The sequence below is a fragment of the Daphnia pulicaria genome, chromosome 12 (assembly GCF_021234035.1).
Source record: "Daphnia pulicaria isolate SC F1-1A chromosome 12, SC_F0-13Bv2, whole genome shotgun sequence".
Classification (NCBI taxonomy): Eukaryota; Metazoa; Arthropoda; class Branchiopoda; order Diplostraca; family Daphniidae; genus Daphnia; species Daphnia pulicaria.
In genome coordinates this window covers 1,879,932-1,901,839 of record NC_060924.1, presented here as the reverse complement: position 1 = coordinate 1,901,839, position 21,908 = coordinate 1,879,932, and the positions used below count along the sequence as shown (strand labels likewise).

General features: G+C 38.9%; 5 protein-coding genes and 1 pseudogene across 10 annotated transcripts; 3 read left to right on the top strand and 3 right to left on the bottom strand.

Annotated features, from left to right (window-relative positions):
• LOC124316217 overlaps positions 1–21,908 on the top strand; it is a 190,907-nt pseudogene that overhangs the window by 26,998 nt on the left and 142,001 nt on the right.
• Positions 84–3,597, top strand: LOC124316205. Of its 2 annotated transcripts, none has more exons than XM_046782010.1 (14): positions 84–515; positions 588–683; positions 750–1,132; positions 1,188–1,322; positions 1,391–1,631; positions 1,690–1,889; positions 1,976–2,078; positions 2,141–2,325; positions 2,402–2,554; positions 2,621–2,651; positions 2,742–2,938; positions 3,002–3,166; positions 3,231–3,413; positions 3,489–3,597. In XM_046782010.1, the coding sequence occupies exons 1-11, from the start codon at positions 158–160 to the stop codon at positions 2,744–2,746; spliced, it is 1,890 nt and encodes a 629-aa protein (XP_046637966.1). In that variant the 5' UTR covers positions 84–157; the 3' UTR covers positions 2,747–2,938; positions 3,002–3,166; positions 3,231–3,413; positions 3,489–3,597. The 2 variants fall into 2 exon arrangements, with proteins under 2 accessions (XP_046637966.1, XP_046637967.1); XM_046782011.1 differs by having other exon boundaries at positions 86–515; positions 1,194–1,322.
• Positions 3,489–6,054, bottom strand: LOC124316280 (gastric triacylglycerol lipase-like). 3 transcript variants are annotated; one of them, XM_046782130.1, is made up of 11 exons: positions 5,889–6,054; positions 5,582–5,814; positions 5,317–5,515; positions 5,221–5,247; positions 5,067–5,154; positions 4,758–5,004; positions 4,490–4,645; positions 4,339–4,423; positions 4,132–4,277; positions 3,899–4,066; positions 3,489–3,819 (listed from the first exon to the last, which is right to left on the bottom strand). In XM_046782130.1, the coding sequence occupies exons 2-11, from the start codon at positions 5,720–5,722 to the stop codon at positions 3,643–3,645; spliced, it is 1,434 nt and encodes a 477-aa protein (XP_046638086.1). In that variant the 5' UTR covers positions 5,723–5,814; positions 5,889–6,054; the 3' UTR covers positions 3,489–3,642. The 3 variants fall into 3 exon arrangements, with proteins under 3 accessions (XP_046638086.1, XP_046638088.1, XP_046638087.1); XM_046782132.1 differs by having other exon boundaries at positions 4,490–4,617; positions 4,817–5,004; positions 5,582–6,054; XM_046782131.1 differs by lacking the exon at positions 5,221–5,247 and having other exon boundaries at positions 5,582–6,054.
• LOC124316215 lies at positions 6,830–9,544 on the bottom strand. Of its 2 annotated transcripts, XM_046782025.1 has the most exons (8): positions 9,509–9,544; positions 9,381–9,427; positions 8,070–9,170; positions 7,862–8,007; positions 7,560–7,798; positions 7,369–7,497; positions 7,188–7,286; positions 6,830–7,125 (listed from the first exon to the last, which is right to left on the bottom strand). In XM_046782025.1, exons 3-8 carry the CDS (start codon positions 9,167–9,169, stop codon positions 7,084–7,086), a joined length of 1,755 nt encoding a protein of 584 aa, XP_046637981.1. In that variant the 5' UTR covers position 9,170; positions 9,381–9,427; positions 9,509–9,544; the 3' UTR covers positions 6,830–7,083. The 2 variants fall into 2 exon arrangements, with proteins under 2 accessions (XP_046637981.1, XP_046637979.1); XM_046782023.1 differs by lacking the exon at positions 9,509–9,544 and having other exon boundaries at positions 9,267–9,401.
• On the top strand, positions 9,927–12,448 carry LOC124316354 (trypsin Blo t 3-like). The gene is made up of 8 exons (XM_046782251.1): positions 9,927–10,071; positions 10,170–10,227; positions 10,294–10,361; positions 10,472–10,560; positions 10,641–10,770; positions 10,838–11,348; positions 11,423–11,562; positions 11,633–12,448. The coding sequence occupies exons 1-8, from the start codon at positions 10,054–10,056 to the stop codon at positions 11,801–11,803; spliced, it is 1,185 nt and encodes a 394-aa protein (XP_046638207.1). The 5' UTR covers positions 9,927–10,053; the 3' UTR covers positions 11,804–12,448.
• On the bottom strand, positions 17,542–18,551 carry LOC124316568. 2 transcript variants are annotated; one of them, XM_046782581.1, is made up of 4 exons: positions 18,394–18,551; positions 18,123–18,328; positions 17,943–18,063; positions 17,542–17,712 (listed from the first exon to the last, which is right to left on the bottom strand). In XM_046782581.1, the coding sequence occupies exons 1-4, from the start codon at positions 18,474–18,476 to the stop codon at positions 17,643–17,645; spliced, it is 480 nt and encodes a 159-aa protein (XP_046638537.1). In that variant the 5' UTR covers positions 18,477–18,551; the 3' UTR covers positions 17,542–17,642. The 2 variants fall into 2 exon arrangements, with proteins under 2 accessions (XP_046638537.1, XP_046638539.1); XM_046782583.1 differs by lacking the exon at positions 17,542–17,712 and adding an exon at positions 17,724–17,878 and having other exon boundaries at positions 17,953–18,063; positions 18,394–18,550.

The following is a 21,908-nucleotide window of genomic DNA, read 5'->3' as shown; positions in this document are numbered from 1 at the left end:
GGCTTCGAATTACACACGACACTGATTTTTGGCTCCTTCTTAACCGCTTCACAAAGCCTCAGTATGAAACTAGTCTTGTGTCTATCAAGATCTTTCAAGTTCTCTGCGCAAAGAAACTGTATCGGTGTGTAAGGATTTTTTAAAATTTTGATGAATCATGAGTTACTGGTTCAAAACATTATTGCTAGTAGTTGTCCTTACTGCGTTGGGAAAGTCAGAAAGTGTAGCGGATGACAATGCAGAAGATCTCCAAACAGTTGAAGGTTCAGCTGGACGGGATTCAACGGAATGTGAACAGTTGCAGGATCGTCTCGAGGCCTTGGAATCGGCCGTGAGGAGCATCGTGTCAGCCATGGCAAGTCAGAAGAACGAAATATTCGCACCGATAACTGCAATTCTGGAGCAGAATGCAGCCCTGCGTGTTATTCTATCGTCACCTCCAGTATCCCAAGGTGTTCCTGAAAATTCAACAATTCACCCTGATTTGAGCTATAACTCGACTATCATCACAAACAGTACGTAATTCTAGATAATTATTTATTACACAACTCGTTAGCAAAAAAAAATTGATCATAACATTTTGAAAGATGAAACCGACCAAGCAGATAAACTTATTGCAGTTAACCAACTAAAGGGAGCAGTCAAATGCTCTTTGGCACAGTTACTAGACATCAAAGTTTCCGGTATTTAATTTAGATTGTTATTCAGTAAAGACAGATTCAATAAAGCATTTCCCTTTTAAAAACTAGAAAAAGAGCCCAATCCTTCTGGGAATATTAACGCCTCGTTGAGCGAAAACAAATCGATTGAAATAGAATGGACCCCACTATCCCCCGAATGTATCGCATACAATTCCGGTGTCTGGATCCGAGTCTTTGAATCCGACACTCCTTCGTCAGGAGCGACGTACTTGTCCATTCCAAGGAAATGCTTGACCGAGAAATACAACTCCACCTTCTCTTTTGCCATACACTCGCCCACGAAATCTGACGACCCGTCGAAGGAAAGCGATTGCCACTTCGAGCTAACGAATGTTCTGATCGAGTGTCGGTCTTACAAAGTTGAACTTATTCCGAATTATGAGTCACTCAAGGGGAGACCTCTAACCACCGAAATTGTTACTCCTTCCACAGTTGAGTACAGATCTATTAAATGCAATCAAAGCCAAACTTAAATAAATTTTAAAAATTCAGAATGGCAACTCGATCGATATGAAATCGCTGTTGAGCGTTGCAACCAGTTCGAGTTCGTTGACTTTAGATTGGAAAGACAATTCCGGTTGCGCACCTCAACTGACGTCCTTTTATTTGAAGACTATCCCTGTAGGTCTATAACTCACTAAAATTTGGTAATCGATATTTTGTCGTCATAAATTTGAATCGAAATCAAGGATGGGGGAGTAAATGCTACAGATGAGACACACGGCTCCCTGAAGTTTCCCCGCACTTGTCTGAAACAACAGAGGGATGAAAATAATCTGTTCTCACTTACTTTATCTGCCGATCACGCATGCCCGGTGAAATGGACGTCGTTGGACGTTTGTAGGAAGTACGCATTTGAAATGAAATCCGAGTATTCCAAGACTTGGAGCAGCGCGCCACATTTTTGGGAGACATTCACATCCCAAGAAGGTCCTTCTCCACAAATGCCTTTTTTTTTAAATATATTAACTATTTTTCTGTTTTATAGGACGTAGTCCGAGAGATATTTTCTATGAGTTTTCCAATTGCCCGAATTCTGGGACGTTTTATTGCACGACACCTGATAATGAGTATTATCGTCGCAGTTACGGCAGATATTACCAGTCTAATTGCATGGATATAAATCAAATTTGCGATGGGCAAAACCACTGCGCTTCTGGTTTCGACGAGCAAAACTGTGATGATAATGTAAATAGAAGATTTCACGTATGCATTACAGCATTCTCACTATTCACCGTTATTTGTTTGTCACGGGCCTAATATGCACCCTACAGTGCATCACTGGATTCAAGTGTGGTCGACAATGCATCTCCAATGAAAAAGTGTGCGATGGTGACTACGACTGTGTTGACGGTTCTGATGAACACTATGATTGCGGTAATTAAAAAGCTCAATCATTTCATAAAATTTCAGAATACCCTTCGTATTTTCGCTTTTAGAATACGCCAAATCGTGCAGTGAGCTAAAGGACACTTCCGGAACTGTCTCTTCTTTGACTATCGACTCGGATAACGTATTTGAAAATGCCGTCCAAAAAACTATTGTCGCAATATCGGTACAAAGCGACCAAATCATTTGGCTATCTTTCAGTAAGTTCAATACTAAAGAAAACCATTTAGTGAAGGTAGGAAATACGAAGCGCCATTTAAGTTCTCAAGTTGGTACGGGAGAAAATTAATTGCGTTGGATATTCGATCAAGGTTTACGATGGGCCCTATTCGACTAGTCCTCTTCTTTTGTCACAAAGCGGATCTACCAAACCTTCCTCCGTACGATCCTCATCAAATAATCTGTATGTGGAATTTCCTTCTTATTACGACAGAAGTTACGGCGTTAGCGTGTCCTACACAAGTGTACGTCTTATGAATCTCGAAATCTAACCGCATATCGATGTTGATTCTACATTATTGTGTTAACAGATGGACAACATGGAGAAACCGTTCGTTCCAGGTTTGCATCAATTTTAAATTGAAAAGGAGATTTTAAATGTAAACAGTTAGACCCATCAGTTTCTTACGTATGTAAATTTTTCCATAACAGGGTGAGGAGGTTATGTCTACGGGGATGGTTCGGTATCCTCGCCGAATTATTTGTCTGATAATGATAACGATCTTGACGAATGTTTCTGGTTCATGGAAGCTCGGCAAAGTGATGGAGTCATATTTGTAAAGAGAAATATTGCCCCGACCATCGGATTTCTTTCTTCTACGCTTCCTTCTGAGCTTCCCATCATGACTGTACGGCACAATTTTCTATTTCTATTTTAATGTTCTCTATTCTTACCTTATTCTTTTTATAAGGTCTACGACGGTTGGAACACATCAGGTCAAGTGCTGTACGATGAACTGGATTCTTCTAAACCAGCTCAAGCCGAACGTGTAGTCTATTCCGTCAGTCAGAAAATGATGATCCGCTTTACTCGGCCGAAAGTATCTTGCAGCAGTAGGAACTGGAGCGTGACTACTGTAAGTAAAAAATTATTCAATTTCAGTCAATCTTTCTAATTATACTTAACACTAAAATATGCAGATACCTAAGGTTTCCACCACCACAAACTTAGTCGGGATGATAGGAACAATAAAAAGCCCCAACTTTCCAGCAGCGTATCCGGATTCCTCCGATTACCGTTGGAAAATCGTCACGGAGCCAGGCACAATCATTCGGCTCCTATTTGCGTTGTTTGAAACGCAGGAGAAATTTGATTATGTTTTCGTACGTATAGCCTTAAGATTTTTTAAAAAGAAAATTGATTTTAACAAAATTACCTGTCAACGCTTCCATATTAAGGTGTTCGATGGACCCACGGTTAACTCCCCACTGCTCCTCGAGAAATCTGGATTATCGTTGATACCTTTCGCCGTCAACTCTTCCTCAAACGAAATGCTCGTTAGATTTACATCGGATGAAAATACTACTCTTCCGGGATTTCTAGCGTTGTACTCTACCGTGCAAATCTTTTAAACTTTAATTTGAATCTCCTTGTTTTCCCAATTCTTGAAAAAGTTTTCTGATAAGATGATGACACTGTATCTTCACTGGTTCTCTTTTTGACGTCTGGAATCAGGTTCTGTAGCCACTGGTAAAAAATATACATAGCCACCGGGAAGATTGAACTTGTCTAAGTTTGAGCGACGTCCAGATACAAATAAGAGAAGCATTAAGAATACTTGATGTAATGCAACGTTTTGATACTATACAGTTGTGTTAGAACTATTGAGATATGGCATTGGGAGAAGTCTAATTAGAGGGAGATAAACGAGCTCCATTGCTCGTGTTGACCAGATGAAATCACCGTGAGTGAATGAACTGTCAACCTGGATAGAGGATTTCAAGTTGCCCAATTTGGAAGCCAACCACATAATGTCCTAGAAAACAACTCAAATAAAATAAAATATTGTAAATGAAAGAAATAACATTATTTATTCTATACCTTTGGCGGTGCTATTGGGTCCCTGTCACCACTAATAAGGTACACTGGGGCCGTAACAAGACTTAAATTATATTGGGCAGGCGTACAAGATCCGTATCTTTTCAGGTTTTCATAGCATCCGTAGTCGAAGTGATTAAATGATTCACCTGATTACATTCCAATTAATAAAGATATCAGTGCTCTAAACTTATATCAGACGCGTTTTACCGGAAATGGAATTTTGGAGGAATTGTATCGCAGCTCCAACAGAACTTCCGTCTGGATAGTGTCCGAGAATAGCGTTGAGCGAAGACTGATCGGAATAAGTCGGATGTAAAAAAATAAAAAGAAGTAATAAGACACATATTACTTTAAATACCTCGTAATGGGATTCAGAGTATCCAAAAATCAGGAATAGTAAATGCAGGCATAATTCGGCGGCAAACTGGCTGGAATCGCAAAACATTTTCAGCAGATTGCTGGAAAATGAGTCGTTGGAATGGAAAACTGTGGTACAAGTCATACGAAGCAAAAACTAAGAATAAATAAAAATTCCTATAATTGACCAACAATTAACGAGATGAAAATAAAACAGGTAGCAAAGCGCACGTCTTTGAAGAAGAAAAGAAAAATGAGACTATCATTACGTGATACGGTTTGACAAATAGACCCAAGTAATAATAAAAGTTGTCCAAATGAGCAATACTGGAGGTAGCACCGAGTCCGATCATCAAGTCGACTTGATCATTCACTTTGGGTTTATTGATTGCTCCTATGAAGAAGAGGGTACAGCCAAGTGAATATCCAACGTAGGCGGCTAACTTTTTTTGCTCTGTGACGTCAAGGACGTATTCAATGCAAGCTGGAATATCATGGCGGCCCATTTCGTCCCATCTAACACCAATTAAGAGCTAAAGATGCTACAGAAAGTATTGAATGGCTTTCTTTTTACTCACGAAAATTTCCAGTATTCTTCCTTTTCAGGATCCAACGATACATGTCTCCTCGAATTGCTATTGCCTCTCGAATTTCCCATCCAGACGTCTATGAAATCAAATAAGTATTAAAATACAGAAATAAAGTAAGACACAGTGAAAAGGAAATAATTACCAAAGCCACGATCTGCCAGGATAAAGGCTAAGGTGGTAATTAAAAATACCAAAGTTTACGGAATACCAGCTCTAAATCAAAGACTCGTATATTTACCAAGTGAATTATTTGTGGGGTTCATCAACCAAGCAAAATCATTCCACAGAAGGCCGTGTTGCAGAAAGATGGGTCGTGACCGGTTAGCTGAAATCCCATTTCGTCCGGACGGTATCCGGTGAAGTTCTAGAATGTATCCGTCTTCCGTCACTACGTGGTGAATTTCAAGCGGATATCCGCGATTGCGAATTATTTCCGCCTTCCGTTTAAGTAGACACAAACATCAATAACAATTAAAAAAGAATAAAACAAAATGAATAATTACCGTTGTCATGTAACGCTCCTTGTTATCAAGTTCACTCGAATCCAATTTCGGCAGCAGCAATTTTTCGCCAATCACAAGAACGAGAATGATAATCAAAGGGAAGCCAAGATGAGAGCCCCATGACGCCATCCAACAAATCATACGAGACTGCAACTGCCGCTCACTCAATACTTATTTTGACAATCGGTGAAAAATTATATCCAAAAATACACAATGATTCGCTAACGAATGCTCTGTGTGCGTTCGTGACAGAATTGAATGGCAGGTAAATTGTGATTGAGAGATATGTAATAAAGCACTATAATACCACTGCTACTGTAAATGCAGACAGCCCTCCCGTCCTGAAGCTCAATGAAGACTGATGGAATAAATAGGTATGCTCTATCAAGTTGATGGTTTTCCTTATTATGTAAGACTGCACGTATGCTGGAACTGTGTTGGAACTATCCCGTCAGCTTTAGGTCACCTTTATCTGCTTAACGTACACAAAACAGACTACACATGTTATTACAGCAATATGATTCACTGCATATATAACGCAGATGCGCCTCTTTCATTCATTTTCTATCCCGAACAGAATGCATTTTTAAATTATACACCGAACGACGGCGAGAAATGGAACAATAGTTGTTTTCTTTGTAAATTACCTTTTTTTTCTTATCCTGTGATGAGTCTGCCTTGGCCCAAGGACCTACTTCGAGCTGTATGAAAATACTTAAAATTCCTGCGGTCTTGTCTCGTACCGGTACCAGCTCTCTGCCGCGGTCCTGTCCTTTAAAGTAGAAAGTCTTTCCGGTCTGTAATTAAAGGTTATTGGGTGTGTGAACCTAAAAAGGAAAAACATGGGGCTACATCGTTAAAAATAAATATTCTAGAAATTCAATAAGTCCCCCGCAGCAGGGAATTTCTTTAGGCAGATGGATAAGAAATTTAGCATGGAAAAGTACGCAAAATCCATCGGCGGAAATGCTCAGAGCGGCAAGAATTAAAAAGCGCAACAGGCTACACAAAAAAAAAAAAAAAAAAAATGTGGTTATTTTAGAGAAAATGTGATCCATCCATTGATTCATGAAATAATTCTCACATGTGCTTGGTCAGATCGTTATTCCGAGAGAGATAAATATAGACTTGAATTTCATTTGCCTACCTCATTTCTCTCCTCGAGCGAAAAAACCCATCACCATTAATAAACTGTGCATGCGTAACCGTCCTTGGGAATCCGACTAGGCTTATCAGTAAAATAGGGCATTGTCTTTGCGTCAAATTTATTACAGCTATGCTGCCTAGTTTCACTTCCAAGTGTTAACGGAATACTGGCAAGACTTTCTTCTTGTAGGAGATGGTGGCCAACCACAGTACCGGGAAATGTTGGTCGGTGCATCCAGTTATCAAGTCGATCGGAAAGAGTAAAATAAATCATAAAATAATATGAATCTGGGGAGAACGGTGTCTCTGGGGGATTTCCCCAGATATACTAAGACGGTACGAATATTTTCCTAATCTTAATTAATTAATTCCCCAAGCACTCGACGTCGTTTCACTATCTGTTTGAATCGAAGAAGCTATTACAAATAATACCTAAGAATAAACAAATAATTTTCTTAACTGGATGAGCTTCGTCTTGTTGGTTAATCCCAGCGGTTGTTCTAGGCTGTCCCTGATGGGTGATAGGTTGCAATGGTCGTTTACCTGCAGCATTAGGTTTCTTGGACAACTGAAGGTGAATCAAAACAAAATTGTGTTCCGTCATTTAACTGGAAAGGTGGTAATTCAATTGCTTTACTTACCGAAAACAACTCTTGCCAACGTTCCGGTAACAACGATATTGGGACATCGCATAGCCTCTTTGTCGTGTAGCGATCAAACGGTTGGACAACATGATGTATGGGCGGGGCCACTTTATTTGTCCGATAATACTGCGTAAATCACAAAAGATATTTTTGCCGTCAATGTTTAAAAAATAAAAGGATAAACTCACTTTAATGGGATTCGACTCGTTTTTGTTCCTTTTGTTGTTAAAAGATTTATTCTTGATGCGAGTTGCAATCTGTTTGGCGGTCCAGTGAGGCAGCATGTAGAGAGAAATCATCGTATGAACCAAATTTTCTTTTGAAGACACCTTGGCATCGTCGTTTAAAAGCTCGGTACAATAAGGAGTGAACTGTTCCATACCCATTGCAATCAGCTGCTCTTCATGTAGCGACATCTTGCAAGGACCTGATGCGTTTCATACCACAAAACAAAGATGACAAGACTTGAAAGAAAAGCGAAAAATTATACCTGGTTCTGATTGGAAGATGGCAAGTGTAGGAAGTAACTCGGGGTAGATGAATACTCGACTTTCCGCCATCAATTTGACCATTGTGGGATTGAATGGGTAGCGATTAGGATGTTTACTCGAGCGCTTAACGAACTTCTTCCTTTCTCTAGAAAAACGAAAAACATAAATTGAAATTATATATTTTTTTAAATATAAGATTAATCATACCCAGATGTGACTACAGTCCTCTCAAATTTAAAGAGTGTTTCAGGTGAGGTCTTGGTCACATTAGTCTCCCAATAAGTCACTAAATCCAGTGCTTCATCTAAATTGGCGATTTCCATGTTTTGCTTGAGTGAGAGGAGATCTTGCAGCATGGAACGACACTCTTCCGTTACGGAAACCAAAGTAGATTGTTGAGCTGTGATTAGATGCATCTGAGTGAGAAGTTGCACGTGCTTGCGCATTTGTTCGTTGAACAACAAAATAGCATCCGGTGCGAGAGCTGCTATCCTTGTGTCGTAATCTTCCATCGTCGGCATTAAAGTAGGACAGGGCTTAGGAAACATGTCAATGGATAATGCTTTTTCCCTTATGAGATTGGCAGTGAAAGGCATTTCTTGGAATGACTTCTCATGTATGGGAATAAGGGACGGTATCGTCGGAGTTTCGGTGCATAAATTCTGATTTAATAGTAATGACATGTCAAACGGTTCCGTGTAGTGAGCAGGAGAATCAATGTTTTGATGGGCGTTACTTTCTTCTTCGCTGAATATAGGAAACATGCTTTCATCGTCACTTTCTTTACGTAAACATTTTAAAAGGCTTTGATCATAAAAAGATGGAGATGCCTCAGCAGGTGGAACGACGAATTTCCTATTGAATTTTTCTTCGTGATCATTCACAATATTTTGAGATTTAAAAGAAGTGACATCAGACTGGGAAAATGTGAAGACACAATTACAATTTGTGATTTCTCCACCAGGATTGCTATTTGGGTAAGTTGTGTTTTCGGTTACTGAAATAATGGGAAAACCCATGGGACTGCTGTTCGAAGTGTAAAAGGAACTACTGATATATAAAGGGAAAGCCTTTGAGCTAGATGAATCAAAGATAAAGAGGTTGGTAGTAGGTTGAATAGAGTTATTGTGCTCGGTAAGAAGGAAATCATCACATGGGTGTGTTTCTGGAAGTATCAGCTGCGTTTCACTGGGCCACTTCAGCAGGAAAACTTTTGTCTGTTGCTGTTGCTGAGAGGTTCCATCACTTTTTCCTTGCTGCAAGCACAATGCTTGGGAGTCCATTGCAAACTTGTTTTCATCTGGCATTCTGCCAAGAATAAAACAAGAGAGGACACAGATAAAACACCAAATAAAGTCAACAAATTTAACAAGACTCTTTAAAGTATTATTAAAAATTACGTACTTAGATGAAATATCCGAAGATTAAACCTTTTTTTTATACCATAATTTATACCATTTTGGGATATTTCACTAAAATCTAAATTCTAACCAACACTGAAACACGACTTTCACTCACGTGTTTTATTGACGAATGAATTCATGGCTGACGACACGTCTGGTCGTCTGCTTGTCCATTATTCTCCCGCCAAAAGTTCAAACGATGTTAATGATAGTTAACTGTTATTTAGTAAACACTTAAATTACCATGCGAAGTCTGGATCGTATCGTTATAGTTGTCAAAGCCTGAAAATGTACACTAGCAATATGAAAACAACCTTAAATTTTTCCGGTTTTCACGCGCAATCGATCGACCGATAGCTTTACATCACAGTGACTTCAAGAATTCTGGATCTGGCATTTGTTTTTATGGATTGCGAAGGTTACAGAACCGTTAGTTCTTTTGCATTCATTGTACGATGAATGTTTTTGTTTTAAATTTTGCTTGCATATTCTAAAAACTGGATTTCGAGTGCAGGTATTACCTTTTTGATCTCAGAAACATGTACTCGCTTTTCATGGTCACTTTGCACTGCTCACGTTTGCATATGTGCAAGTGCGTTTATTGAACCCTGAATTTGAATTTATCACAGACTGACAAAAAGTCATCTCCAATTACAGCCAACTCTGTTGGACAGGGGCATGAATATAAGAGGTGCTACTTGATGAACGCGAGCATCAGTTGAACTCGAGTCGTTCACTTGTTACTTTTGTTTTCAGCTTTCTGCAAAATCCTCTCAATTGCTGACAAAATGCATCTCTATTTTTGGGTAACCTTGTCTGATTATTTTAAATTAATCTTGTCTGATTTTTTTAGGCTAAGATATTTAGCGACATTATAACAATATTTAACTATTTAATGATACAGGTTTTAGGCTTCTTTTGTTTCTTCGAAACCGGATATGCTAACGTCATCGAACTTCCCAGTAATTTAAATGATATGCATCAAGTTGACACAAAAATTCAGATTTTAAAATTTCCTTTTCGATTAGGAAACAAATTTGCAAACGTTTCAGTCGTCGGTGGAACCCCTGCCGCAGCCGGTGAATTCCCAAATTTGGTAAGTTAAATATACAAAGAAATCATTATCTTCTAATGACTATAACAGGTTACACACCTGGAGAAAGATGACATTGCAACTTTTTGAATAAACGAGAATTTGGTTTTCAGGTTGTGATTCGCTACAACAGCAAACTTCGTTGTGGTGGGACTTTGATTGGACAGTCTCATGTCTTAACAGCGGCTCATTGCGTTTACGGGTAATGCAATAGTATTAGATTGTAATTGTATCCATAATGTTTAGGCCTAATTGATGTCATAATATTCCTTTTGTTGTTAGGTTTTCTGCCGCTCAATCAAAAGCATTAAGTGTGATGACAAACACATTAGACCTGAACGGTGGAGCAAACGCTATCACCAGATCGGTTAGGAAAATTATCACCCACGAAAGGTACAACCCCAATAGCCAGGTAATTTATTCATTTTTCGATTAAAAACTGCGAAAATTCAAATTAATTGGCAAGTTGATATCTTTAGAATAATGACGTCGCTGTGTTGGTGCTGAATTCTCCCATTCAAAACGTCAAGCTCGTTTCCCTACCGAAAGCGGCTGTCGTGCCAAAACCTACAACCAGGCCAACAACGAAACCAACGGCTGTTTCGGCTACAGCAACAACTAAACCTACAACCAGGCCAACAACAAAACCACCAGCTGTTTCGGCTACAGCAACAAGTAAACCTACAACCAAGCCAACAACGAAACCAGCTGTTTCGGCTACAGCAACAACTAAACCAACGACTAAACCAACGACTAAGCCACCGGTTGTTTCTGCTTCGCCTACAATTAAAACGACGACGAAAAAACCCTTCAGCTCAACAGTAAGAGCTCCCGTCGTTGGTTCGTGTTATTGCACTTGTGACCCGGGAGCAACGAAGAAACCGGCAGCAACGCGAAAACCTGCTTCATTATTCAGAAAAGCCAATGTGGTATTTAGCAATTACGCCAACATGCCAGCCATGATAGCTGGATGGGGAACAACTTCATCAGGTGCTCACTTTAATTCATTTTCAATAAGTCGTTTTCAATTAATTAATTCATGGTTGTTTTTATTTGATTCAAAGGGGGAAGCATTTCACAGGTACTGCTAAAAGCTGGCGTCGAAATTCTACCCAATGCCGTGTGTATCAATCAATATGGCAGCAGTGAATTCATCGGGGCTAACATGTTGTGTGCTGCTGCTCCGGGAAAAGACACCTGCCAGGTGGGTTACATTTTTAAAATAATAATCAAGTTTTTATTTCAATAAATCTGTGAAAATTGTTAATATACAGGGAGATAGCGGTGGTCCAATTTTCGTCAAAGGAATTCAAGTGGGTATCACCAGCTGGGGTTACGGCTGTGCTGAGCTGGAATATGCGGGCGTCTACACCCGAGTGTCGACTTACGTTCCATGGATTCAAACAGCTGTAGCCAAAAATCCTGCTCCGGCAACATCCGGGTAAAAAAATAGCTCCGGAATCTTTTATTACGCAAATATTTATTACGTCCCGATGAATTATTTAATTTATTCAGAATTGCTTACTTGCTCGTTTCACTATGTAAATGAGAGAAAACAAAGTATGCAAATGAAAAACATACAATATTTAAAATAGAGAGGGAGGGGAGGGATTTCAAAAGAAACTTATTCAAAGGGGAGGGGGGGTTCGAAAAAATTTGCCTCATATTAGGGAAAGGGATACCTGTGACGATAGAGGGAGTGGGCAAAATAAACCAATAAATTACCAACCACTTTTGCATAGCGAAAAAAAATAACAAACCAATCATAACGGAATGTAGAAATAAAGATAAACATCTTAAACAAATTTTTTTGTATTTTTTTTTTAAATCTCTCAAGCATTGAACGAAAAAAATAATCCGATTCATTTATTTCTTATTATGGCAATTTAGCCCCCACCGTGATGCCTTCCCGCTAAGCATGAATGATGAAATAGTAGGTTAAGTGGTAGTTGATGGTAGGACTACGTAGTCGTAGCTATCCTGGATTAATTCACTATAGGTGGAAGTGAAACTATAACCATACGTTGGTTCCGTAAGACATCTCGTTTTAGTCCGTTTGCCATCCGGCGCTGTTACAATGGGCGACAGCCTGTGTCAATTATACCCAAAAAGGGAAAACAAATGTGTTCAACTGATGATTTTTAAATTGAAATCGATATAGTTAATAATAATACACACCCCGTCACCGCATCGCTGGGCGTTTTGAAGGCTGGCGCACCAGAATGCCGGTCCGAACGTGCACGGATTACTACCCACGATCTGGGGGGCTCCGGCTGTGTTGAAAAATATCAAGAAATGAATCAAATCAAATAGTCTGAGAATGCGCCCAGATTGACACAGTACATTGAAACCAAAGTGAACAGAACATTACCAACAAATGCGACGATGGTCACGACGAAGCAGAGGAAGATCAATAGCGAACGCATTTCACAGAGTCGACTTGCTGGATGTATATATGCTGACGATGTGCAAGTGTCCAGGAGGTTTATATACCTGACAAAGAAAACTTTCCACGGGTTAGAACTTGATTGCCGAGAGTTTCTCTTGAAAATGGAGCATATGGGGAAAACGGTTTTGTGAGTAATATGCATGTGTGATGATGTTGACAGTTTTTCAACATAACCAGTTCACCCCATAATATAGATATTAAAAACGATAACATAGAAACAAATGAACGCATGCATACCAAACTGGAAGATATAAGAGCAGGTCACCGGGAACTATCAAGCAGCACAGCAGGTGAAAGTCTGAAAGTATAGCCTAATAGAAGAGCATGAAGATAACAATTCCTTTTTATATGGAAAGCGTCGCTTGTATATGATTGATTTAATCGATTGTTTGGATTCCAATCTATAGGAGAGGTGAGTGAACTTAAGAAATGAGAAAGCTGCTGTACAGGTGCGCGGTGTGTCACCGTAGCCGTGGGCTAATGACCGTTCTGTTTATACACTTGCGTGTACCAATTTGGAACCGGTACACTTATACGCATTGAACATTGAATTATAGATTCCTGGTTGTGCATGGGTAATCTATACTGGCGCATATAAGGAATTAACTAGTTCCACTTTATTTAGTAATAGAAACAATTTCCCTTGACAACGTGAGACGAAAAGTAATAACGAAATTTCAACAAATTTCGAATGATTTAATTACCTGCTGTAACTATTATAATTACTAGCGCTAATATTATTGCCAAATTCCAAGTCCACAAATCAGGTGGACCAACAATTATATGTCCTCATATGCGTCATATGCTGAGTATTCGGTCGGTTTCCGGTTCCTAAGAACTTTTCTAGTAGGAATAAGATATCCATAATAATCCTCATTATATTCATATCGATTCTATAGTAGTCCTTCTATAAAGGAAGTTATCCACCGGCTGTGCTGGGCATGTATAAAAGCCGGGACTCTTTGCGATGTTGGTCTTCTCTTCTATTTTTTTGGTAGACATATACGCCAGCCGTTAAACGGACACGCGTTAGCGATAGGAGGGAGTATTGAATCGATTCCTATATGGGGATCAATCCACCACCCACCCTCGCGTTCTTATTTATTTAAAACGGAGGAAACTTTTTTTTTGTTTAATGCATCACCAGATTTATTCTTGTCTTATTCACGGTCACTCGTCCAACTACCCAGCACTCAACGTGAACTCAAACAGGTTTTCTCGCCATTTTGCTAGCGAGCCAATAATAGGCGAAATTTTTTTTCATAGCATTCATATCAAATGCGATTAACATTTTCGAATTTTCAAATAAAAATGTCAAACGGGCAAAACAAAATTGCCTCGGGCAAAAAAATACAACTTCGATTTGCTTCCGCTATTAACAACCAGATTTGCACAGCAAAAATAAATAACAAATCAATCACGCTTTTTTCCCGGTTATAAAGGAATATAATAAATAAACAATTAACTAAAAAAAAAAAAAAAATTTGTATTTTTAAATCTCCCAATTGTTAAAAAAAATAATCCAATTCAACTATTTCTTGTTGTGGCCATTATAAGCCTCCGCCGCGCCCTTGCGCAAAGCGTGAATGATGAAATAGTAGTTAGCGGGAGTTATACATGCCCTGGATTGATTCAAAGCGAATATAACTACGTTGGTTTCGTAAGACATCTCGTTAGTTTGTTTGCCATCCGACGCTGTTACAATAGGCGACAGCCTGTGTCAATTTAACAAAATGAACAAAAATTAATTGTTGCTGAACTAATTTTTAATTGAATTGATAATTAATAATACATCGCATCGCCGGGCGTTTGCATAGCTGGCGCACCAGAAACCCGGTCCCCAAGTGCACGGATTACTACCAAGCTGGGGGGCTCCCGCTGTATGTTGAAAAATATCAAGAAATGAATCAAATCAAATAGACTTTATATATATAGAATGCGCGCAGAGATGACGAGAATTGACATTCAATATTTTAAATATTAATACATTGAATAATCAAAAATTACCAACAAATGCGACAGCCACGACGAAGCAGAGGAGGATCAATAGTGAACGCATTTCAGAGTCGACTTGATGCTGGATATGCTGAGTGGATGAGAGTAAAATGTGATGTGAGTGCTGAGGATGTGCAGTCGCCCAAGAGGTTTATATACCTGACGGAAGAAAACCTTCCACGGGTTAGAATAACTTAATTAGCGAGAGTTTCTCTTGAAAATCAGGTCGATATGAGGAAAACGTATACATGTGTGATATACTGCATGATGTTGACACTTTTTCAACATAGAGAAAAGGGACCAATTCACCCCCAAGATTGATGGATTGATTATTTGAATTCGAATCAATAGGAGGGGTGAGTGCTGAACTGAAGAAATCGGAAAGCTGCACAGATGCGTGTTGTGTCACCGTTTAGCCGTGGGCTCATGACCGTTCTGTTAACACTTATGTAACCAATTTGGAAACGGGTGCATATTGAATTCGATTCCTGGCTGTGAATAATGATGTGCTGGCTCGTATATTCAGTAATGTAGAAATAGTTGCCCCATCAGACAACGGGAAATGGCGTTGCTAAAAGCATATAACGAAATAGTTCAAAATATTTCTAATGATAATTACCAGCTGTAATAAGCTAGACTAGATATTGCCATCACAGCTTATTTATTTATTTGAGTATGAAAAGTTTGACGAACTTCGAACAGGCGCAGAGAGACTGAATACATTCTGCATTAGAATGTTACTGCAGAAAGTATTGGCCCGACATTTTGATCAGCCGATTTTAGTATAAGCCATACATATACTGTAGGAAATGGAGAACCTCTATATATTTCTATATAAGGGAATTTAAGTCTATAATACATTTTTTCTTGGTAGATATAAGCCACAGCCGTTAAACGGACACGTGTTAGCGATAGGAGGGAGGATTGATTCGTTTCCTATATATTGGGATCAATCCACTCGCACTCTTATTTATTTAAAACGTAAAGGAAACTTTTCTTTTTTTTTGTGGGGGAGGGGGGGTCAACAGATTTTTTCTCTTCATACTTCGACCGAGAGGTCGAACTAACCACTTAACGTGCACTCAAACGGGTTTTCTCGCCATTATTTTGGTAGCCAGCCAATATAATAACGCAGGCGATCTTTTTTTTTTTCCAAATAGATAAATGTGATTGACATTTTTGTGTGTTCGCCTAGGGCAATAAAATAAACTGCGATATTCTTTCGCTATTACCAACCAGCTTTATATAGCAAAAATAAATAACAAACCAATCAGCATTGTTTGTTTTTTTGGTTAGCGGAATAAAGAAATATAGATTGAAACGGACATTTTTGTATTTTTAAAAATCTCTCAATTGTTTAACAAAAAATAATCTGATTCACTTATTTCTTGTTATGGTCATTTATAGCCTCCACCGTGCCCTCCCGTAAAGCGCGAATTATAAAATAGTAGTTAAGTGGTAGTTATATTCACTAGGTAGAAGCGAATATAACTACGTTATCTTCGTAAGACATCTTATTCCGTTTGCCATCCGACGCGGTTACAATAGTCGAAAGCCTGTGACAATTTTCCAAAATACAACAAAAATAATTGTTGAACTTATTTTAAATTTAATTGATAATTAATAATACATCGCATCGCCGGGCGTTTGCATAGCTGGCGCACCAGAAACCCGGTCCCCAAGTGCACGGATTACTACCCACGATCTGGGGGGCTCCGGCTGTGTTGAAAAATATCAAGAAATGAATCAAATCAAATAGACTGATGACAATGCGCACCGAGACGAGAATTGACATTCAATATTTTTAAACATTAATACATTGAATAATCAAACATTACCAACAAATGCGACGGCCATGACGAAGCAGAGGAGGATCAATAGCGAACGCATTTTAGAGTCGACTTGCTGGATCTGCTGGATGTGCTGAGTGAGAGTAAAATGTAATGTGAGTGCTGACTGCTGAGGATGTTAGTCGCCCAAGAGGTTTATATACCTGACGGAAAAAAACTTTCCAAGGTTATAGGACTTGATTTCGCGAAAGTTTCTTTTGAAATAAATCAGGGCAATGCAGAACATTGCAGAATATGGGAAAAACCTGTGTTGTGCTTATAATGCATGTGCGATGCTGTTGGCACTTGTTTAACATAGAGAAAAAGGACCAGTTCAGCACCCCTAAAAAAAAATAGACAACATACTTATAAAAAATGAACGGAAACAAATGAACGCATGTACCAATTTAGAAGGTCACCGGGAATTCCCGGTGTGACGGTACAGGTGAACCTATAATAAGGACATGGAGAGCCTGAAGATAATAGCAAGCCCTTTTTATATGGAAAGCGTCGCGTGATGCATATGATTGATTAATTGTGATTATTTGGATTCGAATCTAGAAGAGGTGAGTGAACTAAAGATAAGAGAAAACTGTAGGGGAGAGTTGTACTAGTTGACGCGGTTTTTGGTTTTTTGGCCACCATACTTTTAAAAATAAACTTTCGAAATTCCCGATTATCTTAAAAGAAAGAGGGGAGAATGAGCTATATGCCTCGAATTTTTAATTTAAAGAAACTCCCCTTTATTAGGTCAAAAAGTAAAGTTGAAAACATAAAAATTAAAAGACGAGATGCCCCGTTGAAGGGGCACTTCGCTCCATGTATGGGGGCATAAAAGCCCATGTTATTCTTATGGACTTACAGTCCAAGGGACGGTACATCAGTAAAACGAATAAATAAAGAAAGAAAGTTTAGATTCAAAGGTATATTCTTGGTGGAAATGATAACGATACATGAGTTATTTAAAAATCACAAATTTAAATGGCCACGACATCAAGATCATTAAAATAACTAAGAACAATTGGCCGTGATGTGGTTCTCTGGAACGGGAGTTTGGCCTTCTTGGACGATGTTATCGTTGGATAATGGGTTTCTATGAAGATGGGACTGGTGATGAATTAGGCCTAAAAGGACGATCCGTGACGAAAGATGGAGCAAAGTCGACGTCACCATCGAAGATAAATCTATAAAATGGGACTAGCCCAGCCACTCTAAACCCAGACGTGATGTATGCTGGTGTTGTTGGTCTAGATAGATTGAATATACAATAAGATCAGAAATAATGAAAAGGGTAGAATTCTAATACAAGCAATAGGTCTACCTCGATGATGAACAAATCGAAATCTTTGTCTGACATATCCAGCCAGACTTATTGGCTGATCCAACAGAACCAAGAGGGGCACCATTGAGGAAATATTCCTTAAAATGAACTCTGAAATAAACAGACAAATTTGTTAGCAAAAGACCATATTTGAGTTGAAAAAATATTACCGTGGAAAGACAAAGAGTGGTGGAATGGACTTCCCTGTGGTAGATACTGCAAGGCAGACGGGGAGGGACAATACATTTTTCTTGGGTAGCGTACTGATAAGCCAATCTTCTCATGTCTGTGACTCTGTGGTAGTGATTCCATGATTAATGTCACTAGCCCTTTTGACGTAATTGCTAAGGTTGCTTTCTTGTTTGCTTTTGAAAACCTAGAGCGAACAAGAAAGAGTTAACATTCCAACACATATACAGTAAAAATTATAAGTGGAATTACCTTATGAGGTTTTTGGTGACCCCCAATGATTGTAGTTGCTTCAGCTTCATCTTTAATTCCAACAGCCAAGAAATTTTTAACATATCTCAGAAGAGATCTTTTTGGGATGGAGGTTGCTTTGGAAACATCACACACTTTTTTATTCTCAGCAACACATTTCGTGACAGCTTTCAAAATGTAACCATCTGGATACATACAACTTTCAGTTTTTCTAATATAATGCCTAAACATGTTACATTTAACAAAAATTGACAGAATTTTTACACTCACCATTTTGACATTAGACGACATAGATGTTATACCCGCAAACTGCCCCAACGTTGCCAGGCCAGTTTGCCTCAAGAATAGGTGTCGTTAATCAAATTGATTTTTCAGTAACTCCTCAAAGGAGAAATAATAAACTAAAAAATCAGATTGAAAGAGAAAAGAATTTCCTTCAAGAATATTATTGGTTGAAAGTTTTATTCTATTTCTGAAACCCGTAAATTGAAAAAATCTATCAAAGCTGATGACACGATTTTAAGGCGCCAAAATTGTTGTTTCATTTATTACTGAACCCTTCGGACTTTTTTAATGATTTTTTTTTAAACGATGGAGATTTTCGGGTTGCATAAGCATGAATTTTTCTGACACTTAAATTTCATTCAAACATATCTCAATATCGATAGTGCCAACATACACACTACCCTAACTGCCCCGTTCTCCCCTACAGGTACGCGGTGTGTCATCGTATAGCCGTGGGTTAATGACCGTTCTGTTTACACTTGTGTGCCAATTTGGAACCGGTGCATTGAACCATTTCGTTATATTATATAGGCTAATATTCTTGGCTGTGGATAATGTACTGGCGCGTATAAGAAATTAACAATAGTTCCACCTTATTTATATTATACATAACTCCTACATAGAAAGCCAACAGTAGGTATAAATGAAGCTGCCATCCAGACAGCAGAGAAGGATATAACAAAGCGGAAATGAATAGTGTCATGACACTATTCGGTGCAACACCAAATGGAAACTCTGTCAAGAAATCAAACCGAACACCAGCGCTTCTTTAGCACGGGTTGTAGGCCTACTACATAGACTCCGCTTCCGGTTCCGCTCTATAGCGGGAATAATCAAAAGGAAATGGGCAGCGAGAAAACGCTGTGTTGTGACCTTTCGCGGGGCTTGACAACTCTCAGGGTGCCATGACTACCAAAAAGCGCCAAAAAGGGAAGAAAAATCATGTCTGGCGTGCTGGAAATTGTTTGAGAACGGAAAGTATATATAGTCGACGGTGCACATGAGAACGTAGACCCGACAGGCCAGGGGATCATGGTTGAGGATGATGGACATCTCCATGGCGACCTGGACCAGAAAGAGACACTCGGACAGGGAAATGGCCGCCCAGAAAACGTGGCGAGGGTAGCGCAACTGTCGGGAGAAACTCACCACCACCAACAGGACGAAACAGTTGAAACACATTCCCATGGCAACGACGGACGTCCGGTAGATTTCCTGAGCCACGAAAAGCTTCTGGCGCATGATGGGGAACTCGAGCATGTTAAACGTAACATTTGTATAAATAGCGGGTGCGATGCTGGTCGGTTGCTGGTCCATTCTGCTGTCTATCTGCGACTAAAGATTGAGCCTGTCCGTATTTCACAGGTATATGTATGTGAGTGAGGTTCTGGTCGGTGAACTATCGACCAGCGTTGCGCATGCGGGAAAACGCGCTGTTGATCGCAAATAGCTACTCTCCAGTTGCATCATTAGTGACTAGTTTGATACTCTCCAGCTATACAGCGCACACATGCAGCAGTTAAAACTATATAGTACATCATTCCCGAGACGACCGTGAAAAAAAAAAAAAAAAAACGACAGAAAATGAGAGCTAGACAAATTATTTATCTTGCAATTGAATCAACAGAAAGCTGAGCAATAATTTAACATCAGGCGATTTGTTTTAAATACAAATTTAATATAATAATTTAATAATTTGTAAAAACACAAATAATGCGATTGCAATTTTCCGCAATTTTCGTATGTGCAAATAAAAAATCTAAAGTGGACATGATAAAAATAACCTCGGGCAATAAAATAAACTACGATTTTCTTCCACTATTATTAGCCTATCAACCAGCTTTGCATAGCAAAAATAAATAAAACCCAATCAGCAGTGTCTTTTTTTTTGTTTAGCGGAACAAAGAAATACATTTAGATTGAAAGTTGAAACGAACATTTTTGTATTTTTAAAAATCTCTCAATTTTTTAACAAAAAATAATCCGATTCACCTATTTCTTGTAATGCCATTTAGCCTCTACCGTGCCCCACCCACAAAAGCGTGAATAATGAAATAGCAGTTAAGTGGTAGTTATATTCAACTATTTAGGTGGAAGCGAATATAACCACGTTCGAATACGTTGGCTTAGTATAAGACATCTCGTTTAGTTCGTTTGCCATCCGAGGCTGTTACAAGCAGCGATAGCCTGTGTCAATTTAACAAAATGAAAAAAAAAATTAATTGTTGAACTTATTTTAAATTATTGATAATTAATAATACATCGCATCGCCGAGCGTTTGCATAGCTGGCGCACCAGAAACCCGGTCCCCAAGTGCACGGATTACTACCCACGATCTGGGGGGCTCCGGCTGTGTTGAAAAATATCAATGACGAGAATTAACATTCAATATTTTAAATATAAATATACATTGAATTAAACATTACCAACAAATGCTATGGTCAGCACGACGAAGCAGAGGAGGATCAATAGCGAACGCATTTTAGAGTTGACTTGCTGCGGTGGCTTGCTGTGCTGATTGAGAGTAAAATGTAATGTGAGTGCTGCTGAGGATGTGTAGTCGCCCAAAAGGTTTATATACCTGACGGAAGAAATCCTTCCTCTGGTTAGAATAACTTAATTAGCGAGAGTTTCTCTTGAAAATCTGGTCGATGCAAAAAAAAAAGTTGCAGAACATGCTGGGGAAAAACCCGTGTGTTGAGATTGACGCAAATGCTGTTGGCAATTTTTTTACATAAAGAAAAGGGACCAGTTCAGATACCACGTAAACAACTCAAAAACGGAAACAAATGAACATAGTACCAATTTAGAAGGTAAGAGAAGGTCACCGGGAAATCCCGGTGATGTGACGTTACAGGTGAAAATATAATAAGGACTGGAGAGCCGTGGAGAGTCTGAAGGTATAACTATAAGCCTAGTCCTTTTTATATGGAAAACATAGTCTCAAGTATAATAGTCGCCAACAAATAATGCTCACTTTATTTGTACAGTTAAAGCTATCATTCTCAAAAGGCCCCGCATTAAAATGAAAACACATATGGCAGAAATGACAACAACTAGACGATTCTTTATCTGTATGTATAAAAACACAGCACACACAAAATAACAAGTGAACTGTTTTATTGTTTCCCAACGCTGTACAAGTCTATTAGTCAACTACCGTATCTCCTTTTGGGTCTTATTCGGTCTTATCTTGTGATGGACTTGAATGTAACGGGATATGTCTGATT

Coding starts and splice junctions, on each gene's coding strand:
- LOC124316205 (XM_046782010.1), top strand. CDS start 158: ATGAGTTACTGGTTCAAAACATTATTGCTAGTAGTTGTCCTTACTGCG. Junction 516..587: donor CTCGACTATCATCACAAACA/GTACGTAATTCT, acceptor ACATTTTGAAAG/ATGAAACCGACCAAGCAGAT. Junction 684..749: donor ACTAGACATCAAAGTTTCCG/GTATTTAATTTA, acceptor TTTAAAAACTAG/AAAAAGAGCCCAATCCTTCT.
- LOC124316280 (XM_046782130.1), bottom strand. CDS start 5,722: ATGATTTGTTGGATGGCGTCATGGGGCTCTCATCTTGGCTTCCCTTTG. Junction 5,516..5,581: donor AGGAGCGTTACATGACAACG/GTAATTATTCAT, acceptor CTTAAACGGAAG/GCGGAAATAATTCGCAATCG. Junction 4,424..4,489: donor ACTCTGAATCCCATTACGAG/GTATTTAAAGTA, acceptor TATTCCGATCAG/TCTTCGCTCAACGCTATTCT.
- LOC124316215 (XM_046782025.1), bottom strand. CDS start 9,169: ATGCCAGATGAAAACAAGTTTGCAATGGACTCCCAAGCATTGTGCTTG. Junction 7,498..7,559: donor ACGAGTCGAATCCCATTAAA/GTGAGTTTATCC, acceptor TGATTTACGCAG/TATTATCGGACAAATAAAGT. Junction 7,126..7,187: donor AACAAGACGAAGCTCATCCA/GTTAAGAAAATT, acceptor CGATTCAAACAG/ATAGTGAAACGACGTCGAGT.
- LOC124316354 (XM_046782251.1), top strand. Junction 10,362..10,471: donor CCGGTGAATTCCCAAATTTG/GTAAGTTAAATA, acceptor TTTGGTTTTCAG/GTTGTGATTCGCTACAACAG. Junction 10,561..10,640: donor GCGGCTCATTGCGTTTACGG/GTAATGCAATAG, acceptor TTTTGTTGTTAG/GTTTTCTGCCGCTCAATCAA.
- LOC124316568 (XM_046782581.1), bottom strand. CDS start 18,476: ATGTTAAAAATTTCTTGGCTGTTGGAATTAAAGATGAAGCTGAAGCAA. Junction 18,064..18,122: donor CCACTCTTTGTCTTTCCACG/GTAATATTTTTT, acceptor TGTTTATTTCAG/AGTTCATTTTAAGGAATATT. Junction 17,713..17,942: donor CATCATCGAGGTAGACCTAT/TGCTTGTATTAG, acceptor AAACCCATTATC/CAACGATAACATCGTCCAAG.